At 32.8% G+C, this 12,190-nt stretch overlaps 3 protein-coding genes across 4 annotated transcripts; 1 reads left to right on the top strand and 2 right to left on the bottom strand.

The window, feature by feature from the left end:
* Positions 1–2,286: 2,286 nt before the first annotated feature.
* LOC120075943 (V-type proton ATPase subunit c''1) lies at positions 2,287–3,950 on the top strand. The gene is made up of 4 exons (XM_039029695.1): positions 2,287–2,608; positions 2,708–2,785; positions 3,097–3,267; positions 3,390–3,950. Exons 1-4 carry the CDS (start codon positions 2,481–2,483, stop codon positions 3,559–3,561), a joined length of 549 nt encoding a protein of 182 aa, XP_038885623.1. The 5' UTR covers positions 2,287–2,480; the 3' UTR covers positions 3,562–3,950.
* Positions 3,951–4,153: 203 nt separating this feature from the next.
* LOC120075942 (6-hydroxynicotinate 3-monooxygenase-like) lies at positions 4,154–6,297 on the bottom strand. 2 transcript variants are annotated; one of them, XM_039029693.1, is made up of 4 exons: positions 5,951–6,297; positions 5,539–5,846; positions 5,102–5,312; positions 4,154–4,993 (listed from the first exon to the last, which is right to left on the bottom strand). In XM_039029693.1, the coding sequence occupies exons 1-4, from the start codon at positions 6,197–6,199 to the stop codon at positions 4,475–4,477; spliced, it is 1,287 nt and encodes a 428-aa protein (XP_038885621.1). In that variant the 5' UTR covers positions 6,200–6,297; the 3' UTR covers positions 4,154–4,474. The 2 variants fall into 2 exon arrangements, with proteins under 2 accessions (XP_038885621.1, XP_038885622.1); XM_039029694.1 differs by having other exon boundaries at positions 4,831–5,031.
* Positions 6,298–9,322: 3,025 nt separating this feature from the next.
* On the bottom strand, positions 9,323–11,627 carry LOC120075026 (6-hydroxynicotinate 3-monooxygenase-like). The gene is made up of 4 exons (XM_039028165.1): positions 11,265–11,627; positions 10,721–11,025; positions 10,388–10,598; positions 9,323–10,091 (listed from the first exon to the last, which is right to left on the bottom strand). The coding sequence occupies exons 1-4, from the start codon at positions 11,511–11,513 to the stop codon at positions 9,582–9,584; spliced, it is 1,275 nt and encodes a 424-aa protein (XP_038884093.1). The 5' UTR covers positions 11,514–11,627; the 3' UTR covers positions 9,323–9,581.
* Positions 11,628–12,190: the final 563 nt, after the last annotated feature.

The raw sequence follows: 12,190 nt of genomic DNA, 5'->3' as shown, positions 1-12,190 counted from the left end.
TAATTGTTTCCCCAAGGTTCATAGCATCCAAGTACATTTTGGCATCGAGCACCCATGATAAATAATTATTGCCATTAATGTCAAGGGCTGCAAATTCTAATTTCGTAAGGTTTATCATGACAACACTATCATAAAACATTGTATTTATATTAGAAATTTAATATGGACTAAATATGCAAAATAATATTTAAATTATTAATTATGATAAAGAGAAAAAAAAAACAATTTACTTTTAAGACCTACCTTCAGCGGGGAACCGACAAAAACTTTTGCTGATAAAATGTTGTAAAATTGAGGAGTACAACAAGAACATGGATATGGAAAAATATAATATAATAATAAAATATAATAAAATAATGATATAAAATAAATCAACAAAATAACAAAATATAGAAATAGGGAATTAAACGAAGAAATTGGCTCCAAATAATGTGGATTTCTCATCAATATGTGTATTTTTAAGATCCATCAAATGCCGTTATTTTTTAGGTAAAGTGGCAAGTAGAATGTGGTCTTACATGGATACCAAACATGAATATAAGGCATATGGACAACATGAAAATTGATACATGACTTTTAGAACACTAAGTATTGAACATCTATTTTTATAATAAAATCCAATTTTTGGTGTTTTGACGTCCTTGCATCAAATTTAATTATTGAAGTTACTTTTGACAACCGACATCAAATAAACACACATGGTAGATTTTATACCTTGTAATCCCAACCACATTATATTATGTTTGGTTGGTATAAAATTTCGATATAATTCAACTAGTCAATCCGTATATATAATTTTAGAGGCTATGTCACAATTGTAATATTGGAGGAGAAAAAAGCAAATTCAACGACATAAATGATACCTCTGACTTTAAGGTTGACTATACAAGTATTATGCCAGTTGAGGCAGATTCATTTTGACATTCAACAATAACGTTAATTATAAATAATTACAAATAATTAAACATTATAATTTTGAAATTAATACTTAAAAATTATAGGTAAAATTATCTTTTTAGTTAATGAATTTTGAATAATAAGTGCATTTAGTTTCAAGGTTCTCAAAATGTACTTTTTTTTAGTACCCAAGTTTTTAAGAATATTTGTGTTTGGTTTATAAATTTTCAAAATGTAATTTTTTTAGTTTTCAATTTTCTAAAAATAGGTTTAAAATGTTCCTCAAATTCTTATTCTTATTTTAAATAATTATAAGATATTTTAAATTAGAAGAATAATTTTTAAAAATGATTTATCTCTAAAATGATTTTTTCTGATTTTAAATATCATATAATTAAAAATAAATTAAGTCGAAATTCACGAATGGAATGCACCTATTTTTAAAATTTTTCCCAAAATTATATTAGGTCGCTAAGACTAAAGATCTTGATAGCCCATGGGCTTAGGGCCAGCCCACACAACTAAGGCCCATTTTCCCTACCCATTGGCCATTCGGTGAGGAACTTTTTCATGTGGGAAATTGGGAGGAAGTCAAGCGTCCAGACCACAAATCAACCATTTTTAATTAAAATATGATCTTGGTTTCTGTAATCTAAATTTTATTTCGTTTTAATATTTATGGTTTAATATTAGCTCATATTTTTTAAATAAATCTTTTTTCTAAAATATATTTTCAATAAATTAGTCATTCAAAATACTTTTGACTGAATTTGGTTGAACAATGATAATAATTTTCATTAAAAAAATTGAATATATTTTCTAAAGTAAATACTAATAGAGAGAGGGGAAAAAAATATCTGCATGGACTCACTTCAAGATCTATTGAAAACATATATTTTGGGTTTATTTTTTTTTTAGCATAATATGTCTTTTGTTGCATAAAAATATTATTATTTAATTAATTTATAATCAAAGGACTTAATTTGAGATTTATCAAAAACATATAGATTTAAAATTAGATAATTGAAAACGAACGAATAATAATAGAATAAAAAAAAAAAAAAAGAAAACATGACTAACATGTTAACTAAAATCAAAACTTACTAAAAAATTTGATGAGACAATCTTAAAATTACACGGACTAAACATATAATTTAATATAAAACAATTAATTTATTTTTTAGATGAAATGTCATGGAAGTATGTTTGTAATTATGAGAAATATTTGGAGACTTGTTAAAATACAGCCCCCTCTTATCATATACATAAAAATGAATGGAAATATTTTAAAAAAATATATAAGAAATGTGACCAATTATAATTACCTATATATTTTCTATTATTACTATAAAAAAAAAAAACTATTTTCCATTAGTATATCGTACAGGAATAAAACTTTCAAGTTTCTCATCTCACGCGCGCGTGGTCGTTTCTCAGATACTCATCCGTCGATCTCCACAATTTTCAGATCAGGAACTCAATTCCTCCAGGGTTCACACCGGCGGATTTCAGATCAAATCCAATCCCTCTTCCATTATTACTCCGTCGATTTCAGAATTAAGGTCGGAGATTCATAGGTAATCATGTCCAGCGCCGTCGTGCTTGCACGTTCTAGCTCCTGGGCTCGCGCTCTCATCAATATCTCTCCCTACACTTTCTCCGCCATCGGTATCGCCATCGCCATCGGCGTTTCCGTCCTCGGCGCCGCCTGGTATCTTATTACGTACTCTTTGTGTTCATCCTGATGAATGTTTATTTTGTTGATTTGCTTTCTGAATGATGAGAATTTGCGCGGTTCCAAATTTGGTAGGGGCATTTACATCACGGGAAGCAGTTTGATTGGTGCAGCGATCAAAGCTCCTCGTATTACTTCCAAGAACTTGATTAGGTGAAACCCTAACTTTAGTTGATGAATTGTTCATTTTATTATTGATTGGATTGCTACTTTTGGTCGGGTCCGGATATGTAATTTGGAATCCTTATTGCTTAATTCATTGACTGATACAACTGAGAACGAAGAAACTCGTAAGACTTTCTTAGAATTTTGTATCAATTAGAACAGAATTGAGTACGATTGTAGTGTTTCTGAAAAAAATTGTTGAATGTATTATTGTAGTTTCATTGCTGAATTTAAGCATTAATCTACATTTTTCCGGTGATTACTTTGATCATAACAACTTGAATGTTGCGTTCTTTCAGTGTAATTTTCTGTGAAGCTGTTGCCATATACGGTGTCATTGTTGCCATTATCTTACAGACCAAATTAGAGAGTGTGTCAGCATCTCAGATATACGCCCCCGAGTCTCTAAGAGCAGGATATGCAATTTTTGCATCTGGAATCATTGTTGGCTTTGCAAACCTTGTCTGCGGGTTTGTTGCCTTCTCTTTTACTTTGTTTTCTCAATCGAAATCCTCGATTTTGGTTCTTTAGAATTCGTTCACTTTTCAGTTTGATTATTTGTTCTGAATCTTTTCTGATTCTTTGTTTCAAGGCTATGTGTGGGAATCATTGGAAGCAGCTGTGCATTATCAGATGCCCAAAACTCCTCCCTCTTTGTGAAGATTCTTGTAATCGAGATCTTTGGCAGCGCACTTGGGTTGTTTGGAGTGATTGTTGGGATAATTATGTCAGCTCAAGCCTCTTGGCCTGCAAAGAGAGGTTAACGATCTGCCTCTTGGATTTCGAACACGAGATGTTAACGTTCAATTACGATGGGAAGGGTAACTTGTTTTTCTACTATTGAGCTCTTTAGTTTGCCCCTCCGATAGATAATGATATTCTTGTAAAAGCTAGAGTGGGAAGTTTGTATGCATCTTTTAATTGTCTGGGTTTCGATCTCTTCCATTGGAAAACCATTTCTTCATTCTGATGTCGGTTCTAAATATTTTCTTTTTGCCTTCTTTTTGATGGGAAAACGTCCTTATATGTTGTTCTGGTTCTTTGAAAATACTGGAAATATTCAATAAGTTACAAGAGGAAGCCAATGTAGTAGGATTGCTTCTTTTTTTCAGACATATGTAACATATTTTCTTGCAAAATCTGCTTGCATTTACTTGAATCTTTGTTGAACAAATGATATTCTTGATATTTGTTGTTCCTTTTTTGGATAATACTCTCAAGATCATCTTTTTAACTTTTTAGCAAGAACGTGTCATCAATTTTAATGTACATGTAAATGTTAATTCAAGTATATTTAGTCGGGCCAAAAGAAGCAAGAACATGTCATCATATGTTCAATAAGAAGGAAACTTGGGATTGAATCTGAAATAGAGTATTGCCAAACCAATCGGCTGTTTATAACTTAGCTTTCATATAATCATATTGATGCAACATCTGTGTAGTTGCTGTATAGATGAAAACTGATTCAGAACTCACATATGGTTATGGATATAGTTTCTGCTAAACTCATTCTTGATCAATGATGCAAAAGATGGATTTGAAGACGACTTCTGTCATAGAGGGGACTTATTATTATTATACTTCTTGACGGTACAATGTTACGAATACAATTAAATGCGGCCTGAGATACTGGCTTATGATGAATGCATTTAAGCTAGGGGGCCTAGACATTCTTGACTATATAGATTTCCTGGTAGCATCTATCAATTGAGGTACATCATTGAAGAAAGGAATGTTCTTCTGTTGAAGTTCTAGGCAGTTATCTGGTGTAGCTACCCTGGGGTTGAAGGGTTCGCGGTCAGGAAGAGCTAAACCTTGCTTTAGCCTACCCATATACCTAGAATGCAGGACTTGCTTTGAGCTGACAGGCAGCCGAACAGATTGATATTCTGCGAGGGCTGATTGTAAGTTATCTGGTCCCCATTTCTCAAGGCATTTGCCTAAAACAGCTGCATCTAATATTGACATATTTGTACTTCTCAAGCCATGAGGAGTTGTGGGATGAGCTGCATCTCCAACTAGTACCACATTGTCCCAAACTAGTTGTTCCAATGGATTTCTATCATATATGACATTAATGAAAGGCTCTTTTGTTTCTTTAAGGACTCTTGTGAACTCAGGAACCCAAACCTTCTCGGCTTGTTTGTGCATCTTCCTCACCATCTCATCTTGTACTCTCATCGTCACTGAGTTACCCTGCATTTGTTTTGCTCATTCATGTCGACCAACACAAACTAAAGAACTATTGTTATAGAGTTTTACTCATAAAAGGGCCATCATAATATCAGTTAAGCAAACAATTACCTTAAGTTGTGGCTCTGGTTGATTGATATACCAAATCCAGTTGAGCTTTTTCTTTGGAAGCTCGTAGAGCACAATGTGAGTAGCTGATCCTAAGTCAAAATACAGGCATTTCCCAAGTTCAGGATATGCCTTTCGGATTCCAACTATAGTGTCTGAATTCTCATTCTCAGAAAAATCAAGGACTCCTCTCCAAGCACAATATCCAGAATATCTACAGACACAAGGACAATGAAGTTGCGAGTATGGACATACTTTACAGTTTATAGAGAAGCTTGAAATTAGAAATCAATGGAGAGAGATGCCTTCAAGCATGTTTGGCTGCCATGTCCGAGTCGTTACTTTGAAACATGCATTATGTTTAGTTTTACACTTTTAAACACGATTTTCATGAGATAATTGTACACTTAGAACCAAAATTTGTGAGAGCAGAAAATTACCTCAACTTGAAGTTGGGAAGGAAGGTTTGAAGAACAGAAGAAAGACACCCATCAGCACCAACAAGCAAATCTGCAACTATTTCGATAATCTCATCAGTTTGCAAAACTCTAGCTGTTATCTTCATAGAAGCTTTGTCCTCAGACTTGGAGAAAGAGAGGAACTGGTGACCCCATAGAAAAATTTCAGATGGAAGCTCATTATAGAGAAGGCCATGGAGGTCAGCCCAAAGAGCTGCCCTGAAATTGAAATTCTCATCCCTAGTTAAAATCCTCCTGCCCTTAGTTTCCCCATCAGTAGTTGCATGATTCTATTCAAACACACAGATCACAATCAAACATTCCCTAAATTCAAATCTAAAATTCTTCAAAATTCAAATGACTTTGAAACGTCTGATTCGATTCGAAATTTCACCTGATCGACGGTAAGTGAGAGGGTGGACTGGAGGAGACGGTGGGGATCGGAAAGCCAGGACTGGATGAGGCTCTGTGAGAGAGGGTCGAGGCCGAGGCCGGCGCCGGTGGAACTTCCGGTAGGGGGAGTGGTTGATTTTTCAAGTATCTGAACATTCCAGCCGGCTTTTATGAGAGTGTGAGCACAGGAAATTCCGGCTATGCTGCCGCCGACGACGAGTGCTTTGGGGATTTCCTCATTTTCATTCATTGTTGAGTTTTTGTTATTTGCCGCGGAAAGGAATGGATGAATCGGATATTCTTTTCCACATATAGAGGCTGTGGGCGAAAAATGGCATGTGCGGCTTCTCCTATCTTTCTTACCTATCTTATATTGGTTGTTTTCAAAATTGGGATAATTTATTTATAAATATAACAAAATATTACTATCTATTAATGATAAAAATGGATAAACATCTATCAATGTCTGTGATAGACAGCAATAGATATCGATAAATGTTTATTAGTATCTATCACAGATAGATAATGATATATTTAAAAATATTTTTAATCGTTTTTCATTTAAAACAATTACTTTTTTTGTTATTTACTTTTTATTCATGTTTTTAAAAATCTAACCAAATTAGTTTTAATATTTTTTTTTCCTAGAATTTAACTATGAATTCAAATGTTTCATAAAATAATAGTAAGAATAAAATAATGTGAAAAACATAATATGAAATTCGAAAAAACAACTTTTTAGTCTCTAGGTTTTGAGCTTTACTTCATTTTGGTCATAGATAAGGTTTAAAAATGTTACATATCATAGTCTTTAAGTTTTGAGTTAGTTTCAATTTAATTCTCAAGTTTTAAAATGTTATAATTTTACCTTTGAGATTTTAAGTTTTGTTTCGATTTGATCTCTAAGTTTCAAGATTTACAATTTGAACATTTTTTTTTTTATTAAATACTCACTCTTCGTCTTTATTATTTGTTGGGTTGTATGTCCTAAAACTCGTGATTTGTAAACTTTAAACATATACTATTTTACAATAAAGTTGTTATTGAGTTTATTCAATAAAAATGTTATTGAATATGTAAATTGCACATTTTTATCCCAAATCTAATAAACCAAGAACCTCTAACTATAGCACAAATTTGAATTTTATGTGGAGACATAAAAGTAGATCAAGTTCGAGTATATAACCAAAATGATGTATAGTATAGGAATAAGACTGGGTATCTTTACCTAGAGACACTATGGATGCAACATATTTTGTATTTGATATAAACGATGTGATCCTGAATCGTTCATGTGAAGACATGTGAGCGGGGGCATTCTATGTAATGAGTTTGCATAAGACCGAACCACGAAATAGTCACTTTTACTTTATAACGCCGTTTACTGTTAAGACTAACTATTTCAATTCAATGATCTACATAACTCGATCTTAATTCTGAGCTAACTATGAACTCATGTTTATTCAGGATTATCCTTTAGTCTGCATGAATGAGAGTGCCTCAACATTGTCGACTCAATAAGCCTTCCATTTTAGGGGTAAAACCGGGTAGTCCTACAAGATGGAATTCGCTCATACACGATTCTAGGGATGGTAGATAGATTTTTCTTCTAAGGGCTGACTCCAAGTCTTGAATAAAGGGTCCCACCATCTCATTGGCCCGAGAGGGACTCGGTTTGTTGGTTGGACCATAAATCAATTGTTCATTAGAGGATTAGTGGGACTTGAGGAGCAAGGTGTATTTACAGGGGTAAAACGGTAATTTTGACCAAAATGTAATCACGAACAACCTGTGAAGGATCGACTTACTAATCATGATTAAATCAAGTGGACAGAAATACATCTACAGTGAGGAGGGTGCAACTACTGGGCTTTAGTGGAGTGTCTCGGTAGTTAACGAATGTTGTTTAATTAGGTTAAAGAGTTTAGTCGGTTAATTTCGGATCGTTGGAGCTCATGATCTGTAGTTCCATTATGTTCTCCGGCTAGCTCATATCGGACTAAATCTTAGAACAGTGTGATGACATAATTTGAAAACTCAAATTCGATTTAGGGAATTAGAATTTTATATGCGATATAATTGACACAATTAAAGATAGTTTAATTGTTGAATTAAGCTACATGAAGAGTTGAAAAATATTTAAATAAGATTTAAATATTACATACATGAATAATGATTCATGTTCGAGATTGATATTTTAATCAATTTAATATTTGATATTAAATTAATCAAATTAATTAAATTGTTTAATTAATTATTTAAAACTAAATTTATATAAAATTAATTATTTGAATTAATTTTTATTTAAAATTATTTTAAAAGAAATTGATTTGATTTAAAATTAATTATTTGAATTAATTTTAATGAAAATTAATTTTAATTTAAATTTATGAAATTTTAATTTTAAATGAGTTTTAGGGTTAGTGGGAAAATCTCACATTTCCCACTTTTGATGATCACCTCAAATTCAACTCTTGTAGGGTCAATTTGGTGTCAACACTAGATGCAATATGATTGCATGTGTTTCCTTTATAAATGGAAGGAAAATTGTTGGAAAAAAAAGTTTAATGCAATTTTGGAATTTTGAAGAAAATTTGTTTTCTCAAATTCCACCAAAACTCTTAATTCCTCTAACATCCTCTTCAATTTCATCATAATTGAATCTCACAATCCATTCTGAAGCCGAAAAATGGTAGGAAAGACTCTAACAATAGTCACGACAAGTTCATGATCTGAACTACGCAAAGGATTGGACCAATTTTGAGTTTCTACAAATGTTGTTTTCTCAAACCCTAATTTTATATTATGAACATGCATGCTTTAATCCTAAAATTAATGTAGTTAAAGTGTTTATAATCTTAATTGCTTTTGCATGCATGTTATAGACTCTTATAATATTACTATCTATTAATTGATTTAAAAGAATTAAATTAATTAAGTTTAACTATTTTTCATCATTATTAAAATTAAATTTAAATTTTCATTTCATAATTATTTTAAATTAATCGATAGACATTAATTCCAATGATTAAAAATGATTATTTAATAAAAAACCGAGATTAAAAATAAAAGTTAATCCTGAAATGTAGGAATAAATGGAAACTAAACAAAAAAAAAATCTAAAGATCAAAAAGCTTTTATTTTTTTTTCCCTATGAAACTTCAAACACAGAAGTTTAAAAATAAAACAAAATTGTTTCTAAATGAAGCCGTAATGGTCCATTGATGATATAGCTTGATGGATTGAGGGTCTAATCACTTCATTTACACTTGTATTTTGTTTGAACTGAAGAAATGTTATAATTGAATAAGCCAAGATATTGAAATTGAGAAAGAACAAAATCAATTGGCAAGAAAATCATTCACACATGTGATTGATTGATAAAAAAATAAATTATGATGTAAATTATGTTTGTAAAAAAAGACAAAAGAGCACAAATTATCACAAACTAAAGATATTTTCAGATACTTTATTTGATGCTTTACAATACAACATAATCTACATTTTCTTCTTCTCTTTTCCTTATGAGAAGTATGGTTTTTCTTTCCTTAAATCTTCACACAACTACCTGCACAGTCCACTAAACATATTTTTAGCTTTGGCATTCCAGACATTATAGACCATATTGATAGCTATGCCAGATCAATCACTTGAGGAACATCATCAATGAAAGGTATATTTCTAATTTGAAGTTCTGGAAAGTTTTGTATAGAAGTGGCTACATTTGGGTCGAAGGGTTCACAGTCAGGAAGTGTCAAACCTTGCTTTATTCGACCGGCGCGCCGGGAATGCAATACTTGCGCAGATACGACAGGAAGCCGAAGAGATTGATACTCAATAAGGGCTGATTTTAGACCTTGTGCTCCCCACTTTTGGAGGCATTTGCCCAAAACAGCTGCATCTAATATCGCCATATTCGTGCTCCTTGCACAATGAGGAGTCGTTGGATGAGCTGCTTCTCCGACCAATACCACATTGTCCCAAACTAGTTGTTCTAATGGATCACAATCATAGATGGCATTGATGAATGGATCTTTTGTTTCTCTAACAACCTTTGCAAACTCGGGGACCCAAATCTCGTCCACTTGTTCGTGCAATTTCCTCAAAATCTCCTCGTTTACTTTCATGGTCATTGATCTAGCCTGCATTTCTATGATCATTAGTTTCAACCACCAATAAATAAACTAAAGAGCTGATGCATTTGTTCACTCCTTGGTTTCTAAAAACCATAAATAAATGAAAAAGCTAAAGTTATAGCTTATAGAGTATAAAACCAGCAAACAGAGAGCACAATTGTTATGCTAAATAGGGAGGAGAAGTTCCAAGTAACTTGAATACTCGAGTTATCTTGTAGCTCATATCCTTTATATTTTAATACTATTCTAGTTTGGCTTGTGTTCTATCAGAATGTAATCATTCAAGGAGAGTAGGCAATCACCTTGAGTTGGAGTTCTGGTTGATTAACATACCAAAGCCAATTGATCTTCTTCTTTGGAATCTCAAAGAGTAAAAAATGAGTACCAGATGCAAAGTCGAAATACACGGATTTACTAATTTCAGGATACGCTTTATGGACGTTTATCACAGTCTCTGAATTCTCATTCTCTGAGTAATCAAAAACCCCTCTCCAAGCACAATAACCTGAATATCTACAATCAAAATTCAAGTTATGAGTATGAAAATGCACCATGCTTTTGAATTTGCGATGAATGTACGAGATCAATGGGGAGGGGAAGAAATTAGAATTCTCCTTCATCTTCAGTTTACAAACCTCAATTTGAAGTCAGGAAGAAATGTTTGACGAATGGAAGAGAGACATCCATCCGCTGCAACAAGCAAATCCCCAACTATTTCAACGATTTCATCAGTTTCCACAACTTTTGCTTTTATTCTCACAGACGTTTTGTCATCAGAAATGGAAAGAGAAAGGAAAAGATGACCCCAAAGAAATATATCAGGTGGAAGCTCATTGTATAGAAGGCTATGGAGGTCAGTCCAAAGTGCCGCTCTGAAATTGAGATTCTCATCATAACTCAAGATCCGTCCCCTCTTGCTTTCTCCGTCAATTGCTCGATTCTGTAAACACATGGATGGACGAAAGAATTAACCAATTACTCTATTTGAAATTCAATGCAAATGCATCAGAACTCAGGTTTCAATCAAATACACAATTTATTTACAGTTTAGCATAGACTTCGCCCTAACACCGAAAACATTCGATTCGAATTACACAAATAGAGGACACGATCTTCTCTAAACAGAATGGATCAGTATCTTAAATAGGTGTAATAAGAATACAAAGAAGAGATTTGTACCTGCTCCGTTGTAAGGGGCGAAGTGGATTGGAGGAGAAGTTCAGGATGGGAAAGCCAGGACTGGAGGAGCCTCTGAGAGAGAGGATCGAGGCCGAGTCCAGCGCCGGTGGAACAAGCGGTCGGCGGCGAGGGGGATTTTTCGAGGACCTGAACTTCCCAGCCGGCTTTAATAAGAGTGTGAGCGGAAGATATTCCGGCAATACTCCCTCCCACAATCACGGCTTTGGGCTTATGCTTCTCGTCGGCCATCGATTTGTTTGTAAGTTACAATTTCAATGGCGGTCACAGAGTGAAGTGATAAGAGATATTGAGGAAGAAACTGTTTTGGTTTCAATGTCAACGCGAGAAGACAACCAATGTAATTATTATTATTTTGTTTTTTTGTTTGAAATAACTAAATGTATTGTCTAAAATATGATCAAAATAGTAATGCAAAATGCCCAAATCTTGAAAAACGAATAAAAACCAACTCTTTCACTGTCATATTAGGAATGTTACTATGATCGAAAAATTAATTGTAGCCCTAACATAATATGCATTTCAATTGAGATTTTTCTTTTTTTTTTTTTTTTTTATAAAAAAAATCAACGATTGACCAATCAATGATTAAAAATAAAAAATTACTCCTACCATTTTATAATAGGTGAGACATCTCTAACGTGGTGATACATTTCAGACAATGATGGAGTATTTTATAATGTAAGCAGAAAATTAGTTTTTATTAGTTTTCTAGGATGAGATCATTCTGCATTAACTCATCTGTTCTATTTTGTTCTCCATCATTTCTTCTTTTTTTTTCTTTGAATTAAAATTCTTTATGATTTTAGTTTCTTTTTATTCAATTTTAATTGTTCAAATTACACACAAATATATATGTGGGTTTTTTTTTTGTTTTTTTTTTCCTAAAAAAGGTATTTCTAACATGT

This window comes from Benincasa hispida, chromosome 4, assembly GCF_009727055.1.
Source record: "Benincasa hispida cultivar B227 chromosome 4, ASM972705v1, whole genome shotgun sequence".
In the NCBI taxonomy this organism is placed as follows: domain Eukaryota; kingdom Viridiplantae; phylum Streptophyta; class Magnoliopsida; order Cucurbitales; family Cucurbitaceae; genus Benincasa; species Benincasa hispida.
This window is presented reverse-complemented; position numbering and strand designations above follow the sequence as displayed.

Bases quoted from the DNA above. Each gene is read 5' to 3' on its own strand.
- LOC120075942 (XM_039029693.1), bottom strand. From the start codon at position 6,199: ATGAATGAAAATGAGGAAATCCCCAAAGCACTCGTCGTCGGCGGCAGC. The intron at 5,847-5,950 runs GTGAAATTTCGA...GTGTTTGAATAG, and splicing joins TCTCACTTACCGTCGATCAG to AATCATGCAACTACTGATGG. The intron at 5,313-5,538 runs GTAATTTTCTGC...TTGTGTCTGTAG, and splicing joins CTTCCCAACTTCAAGTTGAG to ATATTCTGGATATTGTGCTT.
- LOC120075943 (XM_039029695.1), top strand. From the start codon at position 2,481: ATGTCCAGCGCCGTCGTGCTTGCACGTTCTAGCTCCTGGGCTCGCGCT. The intron at 2,786-3,096 runs GTGAAACCCTAA...GCGTTCTTTCAG, and splicing joins ACTTCCAAGAACTTGATTAG to TGTAATTTTCTGTGAAGCTG. The intron at 3,268-3,389 runs GTTTGTTGCCTT...CTTTGTTTCAAG, and splicing joins TTTGCAAACCTTGTCTGCGG to GCTATGTGTGGGAATCATTG.
- LOC120075026 (XM_039028165.1), bottom strand. From the start codon at position 11,513: ATGGCCGACGAGAAGCATAAGCCCAAAGCCGTGATTGTGGGAGGGAGT. The intron at 11,026-11,264 runs GTACAAATCTCT...ATGTGTTTACAG, and splicing joins CGCCCCTTACAACGGAGCAG to AATCGAGCAATTGACGGAGA. The intron at 10,599-10,720 runs GTTTGTAAACTG...TTTTGATTGTAG, and splicing joins CTTCCTGACTTCAAATTGAG to ATATTCAGGTTATTGTGCTT.